Source organism: Salvelinus namaycush, chromosome 31 (genome assembly GCF_016432855.1).
Source record: "Salvelinus namaycush isolate Seneca chromosome 31, SaNama_1.0, whole genome shotgun sequence".
NCBI classification, from domain to species: domain Eukaryota; kingdom Metazoa; phylum Chordata; class Actinopteri; order Salmoniformes; family Salmonidae; genus Salvelinus; species Salvelinus namaycush.
The window spans coordinates 35617980-35643256 of record NC_052337.1 but is presented as its reverse complement, the minus strand read 5'-3'; the positions used below and the strand labels follow the sequence as shown (position 1 = coordinate 35643256).

The 25277-nt window shown below is 41.8% G+C and overlaps 1 protein-coding gene across 1 annotated transcript in view; it reads left to right on the top strand.

The window, feature by feature from the left end:
- Positions 1–24232, top strand: part of LOC120025574 (reticulon-4 receptor-like) — a 72898-nt gene extending 48666 nt beyond the window's left edge. Inside the window, exons 4-5 of the mRNA XM_038970130.1 lie at positions 996–2381; positions 24075–24232. Of these exons, the coding sequence (XP_038826058.1) occupies positions 996–2381; positions 24075–24232 (1544 nt within the window). The remainder of the gene's footprint in view (positions 1–995; positions 2382–24074) is intronic.
- Positions 24233–25277: the final 1045 nt, after the last annotated feature.

Here is a 25277-nt window from a genome sequence, read left to right as displayed (position 1 = left end):
AGCATTGGCATGAGAGACCTGTGTCAATTGCCCTTTCAAGCATGCAAATCCACTCTGAGATCTCTAGAACAGGCCGAGTGGCAATTCCCAGGTGTCCTCATATGTGATTAGTTCCATTTGCTCTGTTAGTGTGGAGGATTTTTTGCTCAACCCACCAATGTTTTATTAATTTGTGAAATAGTCCAACCCCCACCTCCACTCTCTCGTTTCCTCCCTCCCTCCATCCTTTTCCTTCCTCTTCCTCTCTCTGGTCTGTGCTTCCAGGAAAGGATTGAAATTGAACTGGTAAAAAGTTACCCAATTTGAGATAAATCTCCAGCTGGTGTGTAATCCAGCTGCTCTCCACTTTTAGATTAGTAAAGTGTGCTTTACTCATAGGGGGAAATGCAGAGTTTTTGATGTAAATTGACTGAGTGTCATAAGTGCATTATATCCATTTCACTTAATAAATATTGGTTTCTGTGGGGCTGTATAATCCCCTTGGCGTTTGCCCTGATGTCTTTGAATTCAGTTTTTCATTAAAATACATGAAGAAAAGAGAATGTCACCGTCCTTATGCAGTTAGATGTCTGAACAGAGATGAAATGTTGTGGCACAGCCAGCGAAAACTAAACCAGGATCTTCTACTCTGTTAAGACTTGCAAAACTGATTTATTTTAACGTTTGCAAATATGGCCAAGGCCATTTTATAGAAGGTAGTGTGTTGCTGCCTCATTCCATAAAATCATAAAATCTAAAGAACACTACATTTGAATATGTAAAATCAAAAAATTCTTGCATAAAATTAATTCCACACTTCTACTTGTATTATTTTTAGGTTCTAGCTTTTATAGCTATATTGCAACTGTGAGTAATTTTAAGGGACTGTTTAAATGTGCTACAGTATGCTAAATGATAGCACCTTATTTATTTTGGATGATTTACAGCAGATAGTTTTTTTTTCCTGTGAACCCCAACAAACTCTCATTACCCACTTGTGTCTTTCTCATTTGCAGTTGGCGAACTCTACATTCTGATCCTCTGGCTTCAATTAGTGCCTCCGATAGAGGGTCGAGTGGAGGGCTGCCCAGCCCCATGCATATGCCACAGCGAGCCACGGCCCACCCTGGCCTGCCAGCAGCAGGGCCTCTACTCCATCCCCACAGAGATCCCTGTCCACAGCCAGCGAATCTTCCTCCAGAACAACAAGCTAACCGTAGTGCGCTCCACCAGCTTCAGCCCCTGCAGGAACCTCACCGTCCTCTGGCTCTACTCCAACAACATCAGCCACATTGAGGCCGGGGCCTTTTACGGCCTGGAGAGGCTGGAGGAGCTGGACATAGGGGACAATGATCTAAGGATCATCAGCCCCACAGCTTTCAGAGGCCTCTCCAGACTGCACACTCTGCATCTGCACAGGTGTGGCTTGTCTGAGCTGCCTGTGGGTGTGTTTAGGGGACTCTTTTCCCTGCAGCACCTCTATCTCCAGGACAACAGTTTACTGACTCTCCATGACGATACATTTCTGGACCTGGCTAACCTGACCTACCTGTTCCTCCACAACAACAAGATAAAGACTGTGACGGATCACATGCTGCGCGGCTTGGTAAGCCTGGATCGCTTGCTTCTCCATCAGAATCTAGTGACATTTGTCCAGCGCAAGGCATTTCATGACCTGCGCAAGCTGACCACTTTGTTTCTGTTCTTCAACAATTTAACAGTGTTGACAGGGGAGACCATGGACCCATTGGTGTCCCTCCAGTACCTGCGTCTGAATGGGAACCAGTGGATCTGTGACTGCCGGGCCAGGACCCTGTGGGACTGGTTCAAGGGCTTCAAAGGATCTAGCTCAGAGCTTGAGTGCCATGTTCCAGCTAGACTGGCTGGGAAAGACCTGAAACGGCTAAAGAGTCCTGACCTGGAGGGTTGTTATGAGAGCTCTCAACATACTTGGATTAGTGTGTTCAGTTCTAAGACGCGCTCTGGAAAACTCACCACGGAGAGTCCACTTAGGGCTGGTATTCCTAGGTGCTGCCTCTCAGACAACGACAAGTCCTCCATCATCTCCAGTAAGGGTCTTCCAGATCAGTCCTCCTACAACAGCAGACAAATCACCAACAATCCTCTGAAGGAGAAGGAAAACATCTCCAAAACAAAGCTTATGGAAGCTGACCCCAACGAACCCCAGAACAAAGAGAGTCTGAACGATGGGCCAGGAGGAACGTTATCTAACAATCTGGACCATTCATCAGAGGATCTAGATCCCTCCAATGACCCTGAAAAAAAGAAAATGTGTACAAAGGAGAACATGTCAGACTCTCTGTGTCTCAAGTCCCACGGATCTACAATCGGAGCTTGGAGGCTTATCATTCTTCCTGTGTTTTGGCTATCCTTAGACTTCTGTTAGGAATTACAATCACTGAGGGATGATATGGGCCATTGTAAGGCCAGTACAGGAGGCCCTGTTAAGTGCCAGGGGTGGGAAGGGGAAAATCTTTCATAGATCTAAAGATATGAGTCTGAAAAGAGAAATGGAAGAGGTAAAAAAACACACATCAACAAATGGATGCCTTTCTACAGTATGTCAATTCCAAATGTATATATTTCATGGATTTGTGCCCAGTTGATACTGTATGTTTTTCTCAGCTATAAAAAGTACTTCTTCTGGGAGGTCCTATCGTCTCTAAGCTTACTCTGCCAATGGTGGTGACTGGTTATTACAAAGACAATGAAACAGCACTACTGTTTAAAATCAAGAACCTTTTGAGGTTTCCTTCATAACAACCCCAAAGATGTGACAGATCTTATTACTCCATGTATTTTTGTTAATCTTTTTTTTAAGAGTGAAACATTGATTTAAATGCTATTTTTATGTTTATAAGTGTAAACGTACAAATGTTTTGGTCTCGATTCAATCCGTCTCGCCGAAGTTCAGCCTTAGCAAGATTGAGCTGACATATGCAGCGTTTACCGTGAATGCAGTCTCCGCGAACGTAGGAACATTGCCTTTCAGTTTCGAACAGGTTGTTATGCTGATATTCAGCACCACAGATTGAGTCGAGACCTTGATATTTCTACGTTTTGTTTTCTTGTCACGCTGTGGTTACAGTTAGCATTCACAAAAGAATGCTGTCTATTCATTCACTCTTCATTCATATGCATTTTATTTTACTTGTGTAAAAGTATAAATATATTACAAATAAAGTATTCTCTTTCTTACATTTGTTATGTTATCTATTCAAGCAAATGAATAATGTATAGTTAATCACCAGCTTGCTTTGCATGAGTAGGAAAAATAGCCTCTGTTCCTGGTTATCATGTCCACAGAGGGGAAAGCATTGTCAATAGTGATTGTCTTGTCTCTAGTAACGTAATAACATTTTCTATTTGGATAAATACCATGTTTAACCTCCTGAGAAACCACAATTTTTTCTTGATTACGCTGGAATGTATCATAAAGATGTAATTATTGCGAAACCCAAGAGTGGAGACCTGCTGAAAACAACATTGAAACAGACATAAATCAATGTGGGGTTGCCGATGCACCGCCACCCTGTGAATTCAAGGCCAATCGGAGGGTTATTGGCAATTTATTAAGTGTAAAAATGCTTTCCTGCCACTGAATATCTAATAGGTCATAGAAGGGTGTGACTGACTCCTTTCGTTTAAATGAAAAGACTTTCAAATTCATATTGTTCGTCCAATTCTTGCGGGATTTCAAACTAATTTAATTGAATCCCACTACTCCCAGTAGTACTAGCCAATATACAGTGCATTCGGAAAGTATTCAGACCCTTTTTACGTTACAGCCTTATTCTAAAATTGATTTTAAATGATCATCAATCTACACACAATACACCATAATGACATACCGAAAACAGGTTTTTCAACATTTTTGCTAATTTATTAAAAAAACAAAAACAGAAATACCTTATTTACATAAGTATGACACTCAAAATTGAGCTCAGGTAAATCCTGTCACCAATTCAATTAATTGGACATGATTTGGAAAGGCACACACCTGTCTATATAAGGTCCCACAGTTGACAGCGCATGTCAGAGCAAAAAACCAAGCCATGAGGTAGAAGGAATTGTCTGTAGAGCTCCGAGACAGGATTGTGTCAAGGCACAGATCTGGGGAAGGGTACCAAAACATTTCTGCAGCATTGAAGGTCCCCAAGTACACAGTGGCCTCCATCATTCTTAAATGGAAGAAGTTTGGAACCACCAAGACTCTTCCTAGAGCTGGCAGCCAGGCAAAACTGAGCAATCGGAGGGAGAAGGGCCTTGGTCAGGGAGGTGACTAAGAACCCAGATTGTCACTCTGACAGAGCCCCAGAGTTCCTCTGTGGAGATGGGAGAACCTTCCAGAAGGACAACCATCACTGCAGTACTCCACCAATCAGACCTTTATGGTAGAGTGGCCAGACAGAAGCCACTCCTCAGAAAAAGGCACATGAAAGCCAGCTTGGAGTTTTCCAAAAGGCATCTGAAGACTCTCAGACCATGAGAAACAAGATTCTCTGGTCTGATGAAACCATGATTGAACTCTCTGGCCTGAATGCCAAGCATCACGTCTGGAGGGAACCTGACACCATCTCTAAGGTTAAGCATGGTGGTGGAAGCATCATGCTGTGGGGAAGGTTTTCAGCTGCAGTGACTGGGAGACTAGTCAGGATCGAGAGAACGATGAACGGAGCAAAGTAAAGAGAGATCCTTGATGAAACCTGCTCCAGAGTGCTCAGGACTTCAGAATGGCGCGAAGGTTCATCTTCTAACAGGACAATGCAGGAGGGGCTTCAAGACAAGTCTCTGAATGTCCTTGAGTGGCCCAGCCAGAGCCCAGACTTGAACCCGATCGAACATCTCTGGAGAGACCTGAAAATAGCTGTGAAGCAACGCTCCACATCCAACCTGACAGAGCTTGAGAGGATCTGATGAGAGAATGGGAGAAACTCTCCAAATACAGGTGTGCCAAGCTTTTAGCGACATACCCAAGAAGACTTGAGGCTGTAATCGCTGCCAAAGGTGCTTCAACAAAGTACTGAGTAAAGGATCTGAATACTTACGGGGGGCCAGTACAAAAAAAAGTATGAATGTATGTACTTGTAAGTCGCTCTGGATAAGAGCGTCTGCTAAATGACTTAAAATGTAAAAAATGTACTTACAGTACCAGTCAAAAGTTTTTGACACACCTACTCATTCAAGGGTTTTCTTTATTTTTACTATTTTCTACGTTATAGAATAACACTGAAGACATGCAAAATATGAAATAACACATATGGAATCATGTAGTAACCAAAAAAGTGTTTAAAAAATCAAAATATATTTTACATTTGAGATTTTCAGAATAGCCACCCTTTGCCTTGATGACAGCATTGCACACTCTTGGAATTCTCTCAACCAGCTTCATGAGTAAGAAGATAGCCCTATTTGGTAAAAGACCAAATCCATATCATGAACATCTCAAATAAGCTTTAAGTCGTGAAGGTCAGTCAATCCGGAAAATCTCAAGAAGTTTATTCAAGTGCAGTCGCAAAAAACATCAAGCGCTATGATAAAACTGGCTCTCATGAGGACCGCCACAGGAAAGGAAGACCCAGAGTTACCTCTGCTGCAAAGGATAAGTTCATCAGCGTTAACTTCACCTCAGATTGCAGGCCAAATAAATGCTTCACGGAGTTCAAGTAACAGACACATCTCAACATCAACTGTTCAGAGGAGACTGCGTGAATTATTCCTTCATGGTTGAATTGCTGCAAAGAAACCACTACTAAAGAACACTAAGAAGAAGAAGAGACATTCTTGGGCCAAAAAACACGAGCAATGTACATTAGACCAGTGGAAATCTGTCCTTTGGTCTGATGACTCGAAATTTGAGATTTTTGGTTACAACCGCTGTGTCTTTGTGAGATGCAAAGTAGGTGAACGGATGATCTGTGCATTTGTGGTTCCCACCGTAAAGCATGGAGGAGGAGGTGTGACGGTGTGGGGGTTCTTTGCTGGTGACACTGTCTGTGATTAATTTAGAATTCAAGGCACACTTAACCAGCATGGCTACCACAGCATTCTGCAGCGATACGCCATCCCATCTGGTTTGCGCTTAGTGGGACTATCATTTGTTTTTCAACAGGACAATGACCCAACACACCTCCAGGCTGTGTAAGGGCTATTTGACCAAGAAGGAGAGTGATGGAGTGTTGCATCAGATGACCTGGCCTCCACAATCACCCGACCTCAACCTAATTGAGATGGTTGGGGATGAGATGGACCACAGAGTGAAGGAAAAGCAGCCAAAAAGTGCTCAGCATGTGTGGGAACTCATTCAAGACTGTTGGAAAAGCATTCCTCATGAAGCAGATTGAGAGAATGCCAAGAGTGTGCAAAGCTGTCATCAAGGCAAAGGTTGGCAACTTTGAAGAATCTCAAATATAAAATATATTTTGATTTGTTTAACACTTTTTTGGTTACTACATGATTCCATATGTGTTATTTCATCGTTTTGACGTCTTCACTATTATTCTACAATGTAGAAAATGGTGTCAAAACTTTGGACTGGTACTGTATGTAAATTAAATATTTAATTATTAAAAAAACAAAAATAGCAAAAAAATCTAAAAACCTGTTTTTGCTCATTGTGGGGTATTTTGTGTAGATTGTTGAGGGGGAAAAAACAATTCAATCCATTTTAGAATAAGGCTGAAACGTAACAAATATGGAAAAAGTCAAGGGGTCTGAATACTTTCCAAATGTACTTTAAAAGCAATAACACGATCCTTTGTGAAGATAATATGAATGATATAATAGCAATAGATGTGTATAACAGAATCACTTCAATAGTGAAAATTCTCATTTACATTCTGCTGTTTTACTGAAGGAATTTGTTGCAGTCCTCTTTTGACAGTTTCTAGGCAGCATTGAACCTATGGGAATTTGCATTATATGCTTAAGGCATCTGTCAGCCCATTGCAACGAAAGGCAGTAATGTAATGGGAAATGTGCCTCCTGCACAGAGTTCCTTTCCAAATAGTATCATCCAAACTATCATTGACTTACAGTGGGGAGAACAAGTATTTGATACACTGCCAATTTTGCAGGTTTTCCTACTTACAAAGCATGTAGAGGTCTGTAATTTTTATCATAGGTACACTTCAACTAAAACAAAAATCCAGAAAATCACATTGTATGATTTTTAAGTAATTAATTTGCATTTTATTGCATGACATAAGTATTTGATACATCAGAAAAGCAGAACTTAATATTTGGTACAGAAACCTTTGTTTGCAATTACAGAGATCATACGTTTCCTGTAGTTTTGCACACACTGCACCAGGTTTGCACACACTGCAGCAGGGATTTTGGCCCACTCCTCCATACAGACCTTCTCCAGATCCTTCAGGTTTCGGGGCTGTCGCTGGGCAATACGGAGTTTCAGCTCCCTCCAAAGATTTTCTATTGGGTTCAGGTCTGGAGACTGGCTAGGCCACTCCAGGACCTTGAGATGCTTCTTACGGAGCCACTCCTTAGTTGCCCTGGCTGTGTGTTTCGGGTCGTTGTCATGCTGGAAGACCCAGCCACGACCCATCTTCAATGCTCTTACTTAGGGAAGGAGGTTGTTGGCCAAGATCTCGCGATACATGGCCCCATCCATCCTCCCCTCAATACGGTGCAGTCATCCTGTCCCTTTTGCAGAAAAGCATCCCCAAAGAATGATGTTTCCACCTCCATGCTTCACGGTTGGGATGGTGTTCTTGGGGTTGTACTCATCCTTCTTATTCCTCCAAACACGGCGAGTGGAGTTTAGACCAAAAAGCTCTATTTTTGTCTCATCAAACCACATGACCTTCTCCCATTCCTCCTCTGGATCCTCCAGATGGTCATTGGCAAACTTCAGACGGGCCTGGACATGCGCTGGCTTGAGCAGGGGGACCTTGCGTGCGCTGCAGGATTTTAATCCATGACGGCGTAGTGTGTTACGAATGGTTTTCTTTGAGACTGTGGTCCCAGCTCTCTTCAGGTCATTGACCAGGTCCTGCCGTGTAGTTCTGGGCTGATCCCTCACCTTCCTCATGATCATTGATGCCCCACGAGGTGAGATCTTGCATGGAGCCCCAGACCGAGGGTGATTGACCGTCATCTTGAACTTCTTCCATTTTCTAATAATTGCGTCAACAGTTGTTGCCTTCTCACCAAGCTGCTTGCCTATTGTCCTGTAGCCCATCCCAGCCTTATGCAGGTCTACAATTTTATCCCTGATGTCCTTACACAGCTCTCTGGTCTTGGCCATTGTGGAGAGGTTGGAGTCTGTTTGATTGAGTGTGTGGACAGGTGTCTTTTATACAGGTAACGAGTTCAAACAGGTGCAGATAATACAGGTAATAAGTGGAGAACAGGAGGGCTTCTTAAAGAAAAACTAACAGGTCTGTGAGAGCCGGAATTCTTACTGGTTGGTAGGTGATCAAATACTTATGTCATGCAATAAAATGCAAATTAATTACTTAAAAATCATACAATGTGATTTTCTGGATTTTTGTTTTAGATTCCATCTCTCACAGTTGAAGTGTACCTATGATAAAAATTACAGACCTCTACATGCTTTGTAAGTAGGAAAACCTGCAAAATCGGCAGTGTATCAAATACTTGTTCTGCCCACTGTAACTTTCAGGGGAATTTGGTCTTTTAGATTCCTCCACACATTTATTGGCATAATGTACAGTAGGTAAAAGTACAATGCAAATCATTGTTTTGGAGAAAAAATAAAAGAATAAAAGACAATAGTTTTTCCAGTCAATCATACAGTCATTCAAGGTTAACGTTCTAATGGGAATATTTCATAAAATCAATATTTAACCAGAAAAAATATTTCCAATGGACCTCATGGACTAATCTTTTATGAGTGAAAGGGTTGTTAATACTTGTATAACGAGCACTAGTACTTGTTTCTCAGTATTTAAACATAGATCCCATTTGTATTCCATAAGCAATTTCCGTAACACATGAATCATTCAGGAACACAAACATGCTCAGGATCGATACTGTAAGGGCCCAAGGCAACATCACAGAACCCCATCCTAGGCGCTTGGGTTTTATTGGCATTACTCAAAAGAGACCTGCTCGATAGTTTGCGGATGCCAACTCCTGATAAACTACAGCACTTCTCTTCTGTTCCACTTTGACTTTTTGTTTCGATAAATGCCTTTGATTGTGCTTGAGTCACTGACAGTAGCTAGATATGAATGGTGGCAAATAGGAACGAGTGATTACTGCAGCTCATCTATCTTGGTCAAATAAAATGAGTGTTTCACACACAGAGAAGTGAAACATAGTCCCTAATTTTCAATTGGCCCCTAAGACCCTCACAAACTTCTACAGATGCACCATTGAGAGCATCCTTTCGGAAATGTAATTAGCATAACAAAACAAATCCCCATAAAAATGTGTCGGTTTAAGCGAGATATATCTGTTTTTTTGCATTGATTGCGTGTCTATCCACTGCATCCACCGATGTCGTACTTCCACGTCTGCAGTGAAAGGTGACAGAGCAGTGTTTGTCAGACCATGAGACATCCCGAAAATTGGTCTTCTCACAAAATCGTCTGTAGCGTCCGAACGGTTTGGCCTACATTATGAGCCCTCTATCGTAAGGTGACACTCTAACGAACACATACATGTCAGTTGTTTTGCTCTCGTCTGAAGGTCCCACGGTACCAGTTGAAAAAAATGTATGGATGTAAGTATGGAGACTGTTTAGTGCCAATATAAGGGGTTAAATAGGTGTAAAAACAATTAATGAAAATGTTTCCAGATCTTATATCTCTCAAATATAGGACAGACACTTCAGAACAAACTTCCTTTTTATTTTATTTTTGGGACTTCATGTTCCATGTAGTGAATCAGTTATTCAATGCGTTTGTATAGGCTAATAGCAGTAAGGCCAAATAAAAAATTTCAACATAATAATTTTCGTATATATTTTTTGATACTTCAAGGAGTCTTAAAATTCAATATCAAATAGCTAAATGATATGACCTTCTTAATTAAAACAAATCCATATAGCATAGTAGACTGGCTACGGCATCTCAAAATGGACAAACAGTACTATTAATGATTTTCAATTTTTTCAAAACCGGTTATCAGTTCAAAGCGAAAAGCAAAAACAATCATATATAATATATGAATAATATACTCATATAGGGCCCGATTCAGACTTAGGACATTTACGCCTTTCTTACGCACGCCTTACTTGCTCCCGCTGAATAAATGTAATTCAACGACTGAAAACCCTCCCACTTGCTGGCCAACAGATTTCTCGTGGAGTTTTCATTCAATAGGGTTTTCTGAACATTTATCTAAAGCCTTCCCTTTAATTGGGTGTAGCTTTAATTAGACTTTTCTCGAGAGACACAATATGGAGAGAACAGTTAGGGGTCAAGGAAATAAAGCCATGTAGACCTAAGTACACACATATTTGTCTACTTTCAGCAACAATTGGTTGATTTAAAAATACTCTGATCTTTTATATTATTTAGGGTCATTCAAGAATAATACAAAAACATATTTTGGAGAGCCTTCAAACAGCCTTCAAACAGTGGTTTGACTCATCCTGAAAGATGCCATAATCAATTGTTCAAACCATGAAATATTGGAAGGTGAGAAAAGTGTACAGTAGGGGTTCAACAGTAGTCCTATAAATCTACCCTAATAATCCTCACTAATCATGGAACTGTGATGACAAGGGTCCAGTCGTCGTGAACCATGCGTCAGGCTCCAGGTTTACACTGAAACCTATGGTCTGCGTTACATAATGATTCAAATAGGCTACATGTCCCAAATGATTACACAACTTATAATAAGTTAGCTTAATATGATCCACTATTGCTAGCAATCCTCAGGAACAACCACACAAACATGACAGAGGAAAGAAAGGTTAACTAACTATGTAATGGAATGATGCAAAATGTAAGAAAATTGACACTCATGTGACATTGATACATGTATGTGGGTACAATTGACGGTGGCTACTGATAGTGGCTAATATTTAACATGATACAAATTGTAAAAAAGTACAGCGAAAGTCAGAGCACAATTTTTGATTGATTTTATTAGGATCCCCATTAGCCAAAGCCAAAAACTACAACTAAAGACACACAAATTTACACAAATTTAACAAAAGAAACAATACAACCAAAGAATAATAATGTGTTGGGTATCTAGAGTGTGTATTAGAGATTGTGCGGGAGAGGCGATGTCCATGAGGTGTTGCTTTATTCGTTTTTTGAAACCAGGTTTGCTGTTCCAATTTGTTCCTGACCTGGGTACTGTGCAAAGACCCTTGGCGGCATGTCTGGTGGGGTAAGTGTGTGTGTCAGTGATGTGAGTAAGTTGACTATGCAATCAATTTGAAATGAATGTTTCTTATAAAAACAAGAAGTGATGCAGTCAGTCTCTCATAAACTGTTAGCCAAGAAAGACTGGCATGCATAGTATTGATATTAGCCCTCAGCTTACAGAGAAGAGCAAAATGTGCTGCTCTGTTCTGGGCCATCTGCAGCCTTTCTAGGTCATTATATTCAGCGCCTGACCATATGACTGGACAATAATCAATATAAGATTAAACTAGAGCCTGCAGTGGAGTGCAGTGTCAAAAAAGCAGAACATAATTAGAACATTCTAGAAATCAAATCAAATCAAATGAAAGTTTATTTGTCACGTGCGCCGAATACAACAATCCAAATTTCCTTATTGCAAGTTATAAGGCCACCACCTTACAGTGAAATGCTTACTTACAGGCTCTAACCAATGGTGCGGGAAAAAAGTTATGTGTGTGTGTGTGTGTGTGTGTGTGTGTGTGTGTGTGTGTGTGTGTGTGTGTGTGTGTGTGTGTGTGTGTGTGTGTGTGTGTGTGTGTGTGTGTGTGTGTGTGTGTGTGTGTGTGTGTATGTGTGTGTGTGTGTAGGTAAGTAAAGAAATAAAACAACAGTAAAAAGACGTTTGAAAATAGAGTAGCAAGGCTATATACAGACACCTGTTAGTCAGGCTTATTGAGGTAGTATGTACATGTAGGTATCGTTAAAGTGACTATGCATATATGATGAACAGAGAGTAGCAGAAGCGTAAAAAGTCAACTCGGTAGGTTTGGTGCTATGCTGTCATCTGCCCATGGCTACAGAAGTCTATAGCTTGGGTCTCCAAATGTCCTTATTGCAAGTTATAAGGCCAGCGTTTCATAAATTTGGTAAAGGAGATATGTTGATATGCTTCAGTTTGCTGCATATGACTAGTTTCACATTTGTCTCCAGGGATCACAAGTTAAAATATATCTAAAACAATTCATTTATTTAAAAAATCTATATTTATAATCACCTTATGGAAACACCTTACTCATTTACTTAGATCTTATCAATAGTTCATATCAATGTGTAAATTACAGTGCATGGAGAATGGTGTTATTTCTATCTGAAAAAATTAAGTAGATGTTGTTTATGTTCCATTTACTCAGTTTTTTCACACTCAACAGTTTCCCGTGTGCCTCAAGAATGGTCCACCACCCAAAAAACATCCAGCCGACTTGACTCAAACGTGGGAAGCATTGGAGTCAACATGGGCCAGTTTCCCTGTGTAACGCTTTCGACACCTTCTCGAGTCCATGCCCTGACGAATTGAGGCTGTTCTAAGGGCAAAAGTGGGGGTACAAGTTGAGATACTTGTTGTTGAGATACAACAAAGATTTGTACCTTCCGGAAGGTTAAGGACACCAGGGATGAATAGTATACTCCCAAGTATAAGTAAGACATGCACATTCTTATGGGAATAGCTTCAGAAATACAGTGTACAAGTGAATCCCAAGTGGGTTTTAGATGGGTTACTCCTCACCATCGCTTCAGCTATCACAACTGTACTGCGATGGCTCAAAGAATAATTAAACCCCCATAAGGTACACTGTAAATCATCTGAACACTTTACAATCAATCATCTACTGTTATTGCAGTCCGTGCATTTTCAATGTTCTCAAGGTGTGAAATGACATTTAAAAAGACTATGACTATGACCAGACGTCTGACCCCTTTATCGACAAGGTCCTCACTGTAGAGCATTGATGATCTAGCTGGATGATCTAGCCTCCCAATCACTGCCATTAGTCAAACATGAACATTTGATAATATTCATGTTCATGGGCATAATCATTCACTTCCTGTTTGGAGACAGGAATATGCAGGGAACAGAATGTTTGGTCCCAGTGTTCTGGAAACAAAGAGGCCTGGCACTGCAGTAATAGTGTCATACATTTCAATTAACAGTAGCTGGATATGTATCACCAAGGGCAACACATTCTTCATCCATATCAATTCATTCACTGTTAGGTCACTTGGCCTGAAATGATGATAGGCCACACAAACTAGTGATCATATTGTCCATTGGGGTTGTTAAAAACGCATTAGTGTACCACACATAATTATTCCAATAATGAGTTAGAGGCTATCATTTGTCAATCCATGAAAATAAACATTTTTCTCCTCTGGAGTCTAATTTACGTCCCTGAAAGAAACTGCAGTGAGTATGTAGAGGATAAGAACCTTTGCAAAAACTTCAGTGAGTATTATTTTTTTATTTTATTTCACCTTTATTTAACCAGGTAGGCCAGTCGAGAACAAGTTCTCATTTACAACTGCGACTTGGCCAAGATAAAGCAAAGCAGTGCGACACAAACAACAACACAGAGTTACACATGGAATAAACAGACGTACAGTCAATAACACGATAGAAAAAGTCTATATACAGTGTGTGCAAATGGTGTGAGGAGGTAAGGCAATAAATAGGCCATAGTAGCGAAGTAATAAAAATTTAACAAATTAGCACTGGAGTGATAGATGTGCAGATGATGATGTGCAAGTAGAAATACTGGTGTGCAAAAGAGCAGAAAAGTAAATAAAAACAATATGGGTCTGAGGTTGGTAGATTGAATGGGCTATTTACAGATGGGATGTGTACAGCTGCAGCTATCGGTAAGCTGCTCAGATAGCTGACGCTTGAAGTTAGTGAGGGAGATATAAGTTTTCAGCTTCAGCGATTTTTGCAATTCGTTCCAGTCATTGGCAGCAGAGAACTGGAAGGAAAGGCGGCCAAAGGAGGTGTTGGCTTTGGGGATGACCAGTGAGATATACCTGCTGGAGCGCGTGCTACGGGTGGGTGTTGTTATAGTGACCAGTGAGCTGAGATAAGGCGGAGCTTTACCTAGCAAAGACTTATACATGACCTGGAGCCAGGGGGTCTGGCGACGAATATTTAGCGATGGCCAGCCGACGAGAGCATACAGGTCGCAGTGGTGGGTGGTATATGGGGCTTTGGTGACAAAACGGATGGCACTGTGATAGACTGCATCCAGTTTGCTGACTAGAGTGTTGGAGGCTATTTTGTAAATGACATCGCCGAATCGAGAATCGGTAAGATAGTCAGTTTTACGAGGGTATGTTTGGCAGCGTGAGTGAAGGAGGCTTTGTTGCGAAATAGGAAGCCGATTCTAGATTTAATTTTGGATTGGAGATGTTTAATATGAGTCTGGAAGGAGAGTTTACAGTCTAGCCAGACACCTAGGTATTTGTAGTTGTCCACATATTCTAAGTCAGAACCGTCCAGAGTAGTGATGCTAGACGGATGGGCGGGTGCGGGCAGCGATCGGTTGAAGAGCATGCATTTCGTTTTACTAGCGTTTAAGAGCAGTTGGAAGCCACGGAAGGAGTGTTGTATGGCACTGAAGCTCGTTTTGAGGTTTGTTAACACAGTGTCCAAAGAAGGACCAGATGTATACAGAATGGTGCCGTCTGCGTAGAGTTGGATCAGGGAATAACCAGCAACAAGAGCGACATCGTTGATATATACAGAGAAAAGAGTCGGCCCGAGAATTGAACCCTGTTGTACCCCCATAGAGACTGCCAGAGGTCAAGACAACAGGCCCTCCGATTTGACACACTGAACTCTATCTGAGAAGTAGTTGGTGAACCAGGCGAGGCAGTCTTTTGAGAAACCAACGCTGTTGAGTCTGCCGATAAGAATACGGTGATTGACAGAGTCGAAAGCCTTGGCCAGGTCGATGAAGACGGCTGCACAGCACTGTCTTTTATCGATGGCAGTTATGATATTGTTTAGTACCTTGAGCGTGGCTGAGGTGCACCCGTGACCAGCTCGGAAACCGGACTGCACAGCTGAGAAGGTACGGTGAGATTCGAAATTGTCAGTGATTTGTTTGTTAACTTGGCTTTCGAAGACTTTAGAAAGGCAGGGCAGGATGGATATAGGTCAAAAACCGTTTGGGTCCAGAGTGTCACCCCCTTTGAAGAGGGGGATGACTGCGGTAGCTTTCCAATCTTTGGGATCTCGGATGATACGAAACAGGCTGGTAATAGGGGTTGCAACAATGTTGGCGGATAATTTTAGAAAGAGAGGGTCCAGATTGTCTAGCCCAGCTGATTTGTACGGGTCCAGGTTTTGCAGCTCTTTCAGAACATCTGCTATCTGGATTTTGGTGAAGGAGAAGCGGACGGGGCTTAGATAAGTAGCTGCGGGGGGTGCGGAGCTGTTGGCCGGGGTTGGGGTAGCCAGGAGGAAATCATGGCCAGCCGTAGAGAAATGCTTATTGATTTCATGATTATCGTGGATTTATTGGTGGTGACAGTGTTTCCTAGCCTCAGTGCAGTGGGCAGCTGGGAGGAGGTGCTCTTATTCTCCATGGACTTTACAGTGTCCCAAAACTTTTTGGAGTTAGAGCTACAGGATGCAAATTTCTGTTTGAAAAAGCTAGCCTTTGCTTTCCTAACTGACTGCGTGTATTGGTTCCTGACTTTCCTGAACAGTTGCATATCACGAGGACTATTCGATGCTAGTGCAGTCCGCCATAGGATGTTTTTGTTCTGGGCGAGGGCAGTCAGGTCTGGAGTGAACAAAGGGCTACATCTGTTTTTAGTTCTAAATTTTTTGAAAGGGGCATGCTTATTTAAGATGGTAATTAAAGAGGAAATTACTTTAAAAGAACGACCAGGCATCCTCTACTGACGGGATGAGGTCAATATCCTTCCAGGATACCCGGGCCAGGTCGATTAGAAAGACCTGCATGCTGAAGTGTTTTAGGGAGCGATTGACAGTGATGAGGGGTGGTCGTTTGACCGCGGACCCATAGCGGATTTAAGCAATGAGGTAGTGATCGCTGAGATCCTGATTGAAAACAGCAGAGGTGTATTTGGAGGGCAAGTTGGTCAGGATAATATCTATGAGGGTGCCCATGTTTACGGATTTAGGGTTGTACCTGGTGGGTTCCTTGTTAATTTGTGTGAGATTGAGTGTATCTAGCTTAGATTGTAGGACTGCCGGGGTGTTAAGCACATCCCAGTTTAGGTCACCTAACAGAACGAACTCTGAAGATAGATGGGGGGCAATCAATTCACCTATTGTGTCCAGGGCACAGCTGGGAGCTGAGGGGGGTCTATAACAGGCGGCAACTACGAGAGACTTGTTTCTGGAGAGATACATTTTTTAATTAGAAGCTCGAACTGTTTGGACATAGATCTGGAAAGTATGACAGAACTTTGCAGGCTGTCTCTGCAGTAGATTGCAACTCCTCCCCCTTTGGCAGTTCTATCTTGATGGAAAATGTTGTAGTTGGGGATGAAAATCTCTTAATTTTTGGCCGCCTTCCTAATCCAGGATTCAGACACGGCTAGGACATCCGGGTTGGCGGAGTGTGCTAAAGCAGTGGGGGGAAAAAATCTTAGGGAGGAGACTTCTGATGTTAACATGCATGAAACCAAGGCTTTTACGGTTACAGAAGTCCCCAGCGCCTGGGGACAAGCAGGGCCTGGGTTAACCGCCACATCACCCGAGGAACAGAGGAGGAGTAGGATGAGGGTACGGCTAAAGGCTAGCAAAACTGGTCGTCTAGTGTGTTGGGGACAAAGAATAAAAAGAGCAGATTTCTGGGTGTGGTAGGATAGATTCAGGGCATAATGTACAAACAGAGGTATGGTAGGGTGCGGGTACAGTGGAGGTAAACCTAGGCATTGAGTGACGATAAGAGAGGATGCATCTCTGGACGCACCAGTCATGTAGAGGATAAGAACCTATGTAAACCAGTAGTGAGTATGTACAGGGTAAAAACCGAACTTTTCCACAACCATGCATTGCTTATATCATAATATGTTTTCCCCCCTCTAATTACCTGCTGCTAGACTTCTCTGAATAATGCATCTGACTGGTTTTTGTTGATATAATGCCGTACAGATTTGTAACATGACCGGCTTGCCACAATCTCTCACCCATTCAATATTCAGAACAACATGAAACCTTGCAGATGTTATCTCATCTCACTAAGATGACCGCTTTGTGCCTAGCCTGTCATGTATTAATACTAACATGCCAACTTTTCAAGCTGAGGGACTTTTCTCTCCTTTGTTTTTCTGACTTTCTGACTTTTAATGGTGTAACGTTCGTCGTCCTCTTCTGATGAGGAATAGGAAGGATCGGACCAAAATGCAGCGTTGTACGTGTCCATGTTAAATTTATTACAACTGAACACTGAATACAAAATAACAAAAGTGAAACAACGAAATGAAAATCGAAACAGTTCTGTATGGTGAAAACACAGACACAGAAAACAACCACCCGCAAACAAAAGTGGGAAAACAGGCAACCTAAGTATGGTTCTCAATCAGAGACAACGATTGACAGCTGCCTGGTACCATACCAGGCCTAAACATAGAAATACAACACCTAGACATACAACATAGAATACCCACATCACACCCTGACCAAACAAAAAATAGAAACATACAAAGCAATCTACGGTCAGGGTGTGACAAATGGAATAAAGTAACGCGGTTAGTCCTGCTCCATAGAGGATCTATTTTGAAACCTGACTTCTGCCCCAGTCCATTAATCTCAGCATAACCTTTCAACTCAAGTACTCTCTCTTTCTTATGCTCTATATGCTCTAGGATAAAAGGTTATTACAGTGAAATCGTAATATTAAAGTAGAAAACCTGTGAATAATTTGTTGTAAAGTTCACACTTAGCTTTGACAAGACTTTTACTATAGTTGTGTTACTGGCACTACAGATGTTGCTTAAATGTGTCTCATATATGCTTCAATTGACAACACTTTCAGTTCATATCATACTTTATAATGATTAACATTAACATTAGACAACAGAGACATATGGTCAACATATTTGGAAGACTTTGAAACTTTACTGTATTAGGTGCAAAGTTTCCTTGTGAAATTACTCTTAACTTCATTGCTTCTCGAACATGGTCTAAAGAAAACAAATAATGGTTAAAGTTAATGGTCAATATGAGAATGAAACTGAGGGAAACAGATGACACATTCCTCACTTAAGAAGTGAAGCCTTTGATTGGGAAATTAATTTTAATCAGAGAGTTCAAACAGCGCTCAGAACCATTCTGCTGGGGAGGGACAGAGAGCAGCGTCAATTATGTAACAGCGGTAATTGCATTCAGAAACCTACTACAGTAGTTTCCAGTGGAACTTCACAGCAAAATCCAGGTGCGAGAAGAACCATGCTAGATGATCCAACATACTATAGTATGAAAACCAACAAAACAATTGTTAGAGAATGAGAATACATCTATACGTTTTATACAACTTCCGATTAATCCTCCTCACAGAATCTTCAAGTCTTGGTAAGCATTCTTGTTACCAAGTCATTTTTCAGGCCATTATTGAATGTAAGCTATTGCAGCAACATTTGTTAGAGGAAGAACAACATTTTTTTAATCCTAACAAAAACATACACTGAAGTTTTACCACTAAGAAAGGAAAGGGCTGTTAATTCTATATTTGTTGTCATTTAATTGCAGCATCCTCATTCATCATTGACTTCTCCAACCCTCTCAGCACCAGAGCCACTGACTCATCTCAAGGGCAGGAGTAGGAGCAGGAGAGGAAGAGCCTCACTGGATTTGACTCATGGGGCTTCCAGCAGCCTTCTCTTCAAGAAATAAAAGCATTCAAAATGTCATGCTGTGGCATTTTTCACGCTAGGGGCGCCGTTATAGGCTTCCAGACCACAAGCGTTGAAGCAATTCCTTTTTAATGTATTCTCGCTGAAGGGGACAGGGCGACCAACCTCTGTCTGGTGCCCAAACTCAAAGGTAAGGAATTACTTATGGCATTGTATCTTGCTGCACTTGCCAGGGCTCGAGGCGAGTTTTGTCTGAAACACTATCTGCGAGTTTCGAGGAAAATACAATACTTGTGAAATCCTTGTTGGAATCTTGCGATGAGAATAGGATCTATTTCAGGTCAAAGCTTAGTGCAGGGGTAAGGAGGTCCTGCCTTGGGTGAGCCTTATGCTATGTGTCATGGTTGGGGGGGGGGGGGGTCTATCTGCCAAAATCTGGGGAGGGGGTCTATCTGGGGGTCTATCTGCCTCCACTACTTTTGCAAAGTTGAAAAGAGGAAATATCATGCAAACTACCTATGGACCTCCACACCTTTTAAAGAAATAGCACGTGTTTTCCTATGTAACCCTGTAATGTCTTACTAATGTTACATAACACATACAGTTGAAGTCGGAAGTTTACATACACCTTAGCCAAATACATCTAAACTCAGTTTAAAAATTCCCTGTCTTAGGCCAGTTAGGATCACCACTTTATTTTAAGAATGTGAAATTTCAGAATAATAGTAGAGAGAATGATTTATTTCAGCTTTTATTTCTTTCATCACATTCCCAGTAGGTCAGATGTTTACATACACTCAATTAGTATTTGGTAGCATTGCTTTTAAATTGTTTAACTTGGGTCAAACGTTTTGTGTAGCCTTCCACAAGCTTCCCACAATAAGTTGGGTGAATTTTGGCCCATTCCTCCTGACAGAGCTGGTGTAACTGAGTCAGGTTCGTAGGCCTCCATGCTCGCACATGCTTTTTCAGTTCTGCCCACAAATTTTTGGGGGGATTGAGGTCAGGACTTTGTGATGGCCACTCCAATACCTTGACTTTGTTGTCCTGAAGCCATTTGTCACAACTTTGTAAGTATGCTTGGGGTCATTGTCCATTTGGAAGACCCATTTGTGACCAAGCTTTAACTTCCTGACTGATGTCTTGAGATGCTGCTTCAATATATCCACATAATTTTTCCATCCTCATGATGCCATCTATTTTGTGAAGTGCACCAGTCCCTCCTGCAGCAAAGCACCCCCACAACAGGATGCTGCCACCCCCGTGATTCATGTTTGGGATGGTGTTCTTCGGCTTTGCAAGCATTCTCCTTTTTCCTCCAAACATAACGATGGTCATTATGGCCAAACAGTTCTATTTTGGTTTAATCAGACCGGAGGACATTTGTATAAAAAGTACGATCTTTGTCCTAATGTGCATTGGCAAACCGTAGTCTGGCTTTTTTTATGAGGTTTTGGAGGGGTGGCTTCTTCCTTGCTGAGCGGCCTTTCAGGTTATGTTGATATAGGGCTCGTTTTACTGTGCATATAGATACTTTTGTACCTTTTTCCGCCAGCATCTTCACAAGGCCCTTTGCTGTTGTTCTGGGATTGATTTGCACTTTTCGCACCAAAGTACTTTAATCTCTAGGAGACAGAACACGTCTCCTTCCTGAGCGGTATGACAGCTGCGTGGTCCCATGGTGTGTATACTTGCGTACTATTGTTTGTACAGATGAACGTGGTACCATCAGGCGTTTGGAAATTGCTTCCAAGGATGAACCAGACTTGTGGAGGTCTACAATTTTGGCTGATTTCTTTTGATTTTCCCATGATGTCAAGCAAAGAGGCACTGAGTTTGAAGGTAGGCCTTGAAATAAATCGACAGGTACACCTCCAATTGACTCAAATTATGTCAATTATCCTATCAGAAGCTTCTAAAGCCATGGCATCATTTTCTGAAATTTTTCAAGCTATTTAAAGGCACAGTCAACTTAATGTATGTAAACTTCTGACCCACTGGAATTGTGATACAGTGAATTATAAGTGAGATAATCTGTCTGTAAACAATTGTTGGAAAAATGACTTGTGTCATGGACAAAGTAGATGTCTTAACCGACTTGCCAAAACTATAGTTTGTTAACAAGAAATTTGTGGAGTGGTTGAAAAACAAGTTTTAATGACTCCAACCTAAGTGTATGTAAACTTCCGACTTCAACTATACGTCTTTCAGGCTGGCTGTGGCTTTGTGTTCACATCTTCAATGCTTCTTTCCTTGTAGTTGTTTTCATGGCCAGGTTCATGTGGAGGAGGACTGTGTGACACTGCTCTTTCCAGCTCTCTTCTTTTGAGCAGTGTGAGGGTCAGCTAGCACAGCTGGAAAATAGAAGGTCCCCAGGTGGGACTGAGTAAGAAACACCTTGTCCTTCTTAACAAGGCCACAAGAGAGAGAGAGAGAGAAAGAAACACGAGGGTAATTAGCATCAGCCCCTTAGTCTTAAGACTAACTGGGTTTCTGTGGTATGCTCTATCTGGTATTTCACAGATCCCTGTTTAATCGATTGACATGACTCATTCAATATTTACTTTATTTGTACAGTATATCTTTGTGCCAGGAGCGTAGTCTTGATTGAGACAAATGATCTATTTTCACAAAAACTGTGAATTGTCCTCATCAGGCTTCCCTAAGCTGAAAACATTGTGTGGAGGTCGTTTTGAAATCTGTGGGAGCTGGTAATGTACTGTATATCTACAGCCTAGTCTGAGTGCTTAGATAGAAGAAAATGTATGTTTTTAACCCTAAAAGCACCGACATATTTTGACATTGGAAATCATGGCAAAAATACACTTTCTGTATAATGCAATGCATTACCGAAACACATTTTTGGTAATGCGTTACATTATGTTGCCCTTATTACTATGTAACTCCACAGTAGTAATTGTAGTGGCAGGTACGGCAGGTAGCCTGGCGGGTAGGAGCGAATCCCTGAGCTGACAAGGTAAAAATCAATTGTCCTGCCCCTGAGCAAGGCAGTTAAACCACTGTTCCCCTGGCGCCTATGACGTGGATGTTGTTTAACGAAGCCCCCCCACCTCTCTGATGCAGAGGGGTTGGGTTGAATGCGGAAGACACATTTCAGTTGAATGCATTCAGATGTACAACTGACTAGGTATCCCCCTTTCCCTTTCCTTTAGTAGTTACATAGATGTTACTATGTAATTACATGATAATAAGGTTCTAGCGCTATCAGTTATTGGAACAAGGAATACGTAATTACACATCCACATTATGTTGCCCTTACTACTATGTAACTAAATTAGCATAATACAAAAATACCCATTAAAAAATGTCAGTTTAAGCTAGAGATATCTGTTTTGCATTGGATGCGTCTCAATCGACCGCATCCACCAATGTCCCACTCCCGCATTTGTGGTGAAAGGTGACAGAGCTAGAGCTGTGTTTGTCAGACCATGAGACATCTCGAAAATCGGTCTTCTCACAAAATCAGCTGTAGCGTTCAAACTATTATGACCCCTCTATGGAAAGATGAGACTCTCACAAACGAGTGTTTGATCTTTCCTATATCTCTCAGACATAGGACAAACACTTCAAAACAATTCCCTTTAGATTGTTTTGGGGTACTATCTGTTGTTCCATGTAATGAATATGTTATTCAATGCTTTTGTATGAGCTAATAGCATTAAGGCTAAATAAAAAATGTCATCAAATATTTTTTTTAAATATATTTTTGATACTTCAAGGGGTCTTAAAATGTTTAATCAAATAGCAAAATGATCCTTGGTATGACTTCTTAAAACAATTCCATATAGCTTAGTAATTTTGCGCACACATTTTTTAACCTCCCTATTAGTGAGCATTTCTCCTTTGCCAAGATAATTCATCCACCTGACAGGTGTGGCATATCAAGAAGCTGATTAAACAGCATGATCATTAAACAGCTGCACCTTGTGCTGGGGTCAATAAAGGGACACTCTAAAATGTGCAGTTTTGTCATACAACACAATCCCACAGATGTCTCAAGTTTTGAGGGAGTGTGCAATTGGCGTGTTGACTGCAGGAATGCAGTCTCTGTTGCCAGAGAATTTAATGTTCATTTCCTTACCATAAGCTGACTCCAACATCGTTTTAGACAATTTGGCAGTACGTACAACTGGCTTCACAACCGCAGACCACGTGTGGGCGAGCGGTTAGCTGATGTTAACATTGTGAAAAGAGCGCCCCATGGTGGTGGTGGGTTTATGGTATGGGCAGGCATAAGCTACAGACAACGAGCACAATTGCATTTGATCAATGACAATATGAATGCACAGAGATGCCATGACGAGATCCTGAGGCCCATTGTCGTGCCCTTCATCTGCCGCCATCACCTCATGTTTCAGCATGATAATGCAGGCCCAATGTCACAAGGGTCTGTACACAATTCCTGGAAGCTGAAAATGTCCCAGTTCTTCCATGGCCTGCATACTCACCATATATGTCACCCATTGACCATGTTTGGGATGCTCTGGATCAATGTGTACGACAGCGTGTTCCAGTTCCCGCCAATATCCAGCAACTTCGCATAGCCATTGAAGAGGAGTGGGACAACATTACACAGGCCACAATCAACAGCCTGATCAACTCTATGCGACAAAGATTAGTCAAGGCAGCATGAGGCAAAAGGTGGTCACACCAGATACTGACTGGTTTTCTGATCCATGTCCCTATTTTGTGAAATCCATAGATTAGGGCATAATTCATTTATTTCAATTGACTGATTTCCTTATATGAACTGTAACTCACTAAAATCTTTGAAATTGTTGCATGTTGTGTTTGTATTTTTGTTCAGTGTATTTATTCTGAGTGATACATGCATTCACACAGTCTTGATTTATGGGATCCTTCCCACTGTATGATTGATATGTCAAGTGATAAAGTTTATGAAAAAAAATGTGCTTGTCCTCATGTTTAAATGACAGTTTATTAAATAGTCTACAGCTGTAATGGCATCAATCAAATCAAACTTTATTCATAATGCACATTTCTTACAACAAGTGCATTTCAAGGTGTTCAAACTCATGTATTGAAAGATGTGGCATTTAGCATCCTTCGAGCTGTTTTTTGTGATTCACAATATTGTCTGTACAGACGTGGAATGTGAGTGGAGGAAGCCAGCTGTGCCCAACCAGGTGCAGTCAGTGGAGTACCTGTACCCGGTCGAAGACTACAACCCTCTGACCCGAGAGCCCACAGAAGAGGATCTTCAGTGGCTAAGGAACCGTCTCCGGGGAGGTTCAGTGGAATGACATGGCTCCTTGAACCTGAGCCAGAACAACCACTATCCTCTCTGTCATCCCCATGCAGGCATCCTGGCTGGCATGGCGCTGTTGGTGGAGCAGCAGGAGGCTATACGACAGTCAACAGTTGGACAGCGCACCACCCCCACCTGGCACACCATGAGGAGAGAGAGGTTCACGGCCAGGTTAGGGCCAAGCACATTACTCTGACGCTGCTAAAAAGGGTCCTCAGATCACAGTCATTGGATGGGATGTTGTCTGTAAAATGGAGCACAGATATTTGATTTCTTTTTTATTTCATCTTTATTTAACCAGGTAGGCTAGTTGATAACAAATTCTCATTTACAGCTGCGACCTGGCCAAGATAAAGCAAAGCAGTGCGACACAAATAACAACACAGAGTTACACATGGAATAAACAAGCATACAGTCAATAACACAATAGAAAAAAAGAAAGTCTATATACAGTACAGTGTGTGCAAATGGCATGAGGTGGTAAGGCAAAAAATAGGCCATAGTAGCGAAGTAATTACAATTTAGCAAATTAACACTGGAGTGGTAGATGTGCAGATGATGTGCAAGTAGAAATACAGGTGTGCAAAAGAGCAGAAAAGGTAATAAAAACAATATGGGGATGTGGTAGGTAGATTGGATGGGCTATTTACAGATGGGCTATGTACAGCTGCTGCGATCGGTTAGCTGCTCAGATAGCTGATGTTTAAAGTTAGTGAGGGAAATATAAGTCTCCAGCTTCAGAGATTTTTGCAATTCGTTCCAGTCATTGGCAGCAGAGAACTGGAAGGAAAGGAGGCCAAAGTAGGTGTTGGCTTTGGGGATGACCAGTGAGATATACCTGCTGGAGCGCGTGCTACGGGTGGGTGTTGTTATCGTGACCAGTGAGCTGAGATAAGGCGGAGCTTTACCTAGCAAAGACTTATAGACGACCTGGAGCCAGGGGGTCTGGCGACGAATATTTAGCGATGGCCAGCCGACGAGAGCACACAGGTGGGTGGTGGGTGGTGGGTGGTGGGTGGTGTATGGGGCTTTGGTGGCAA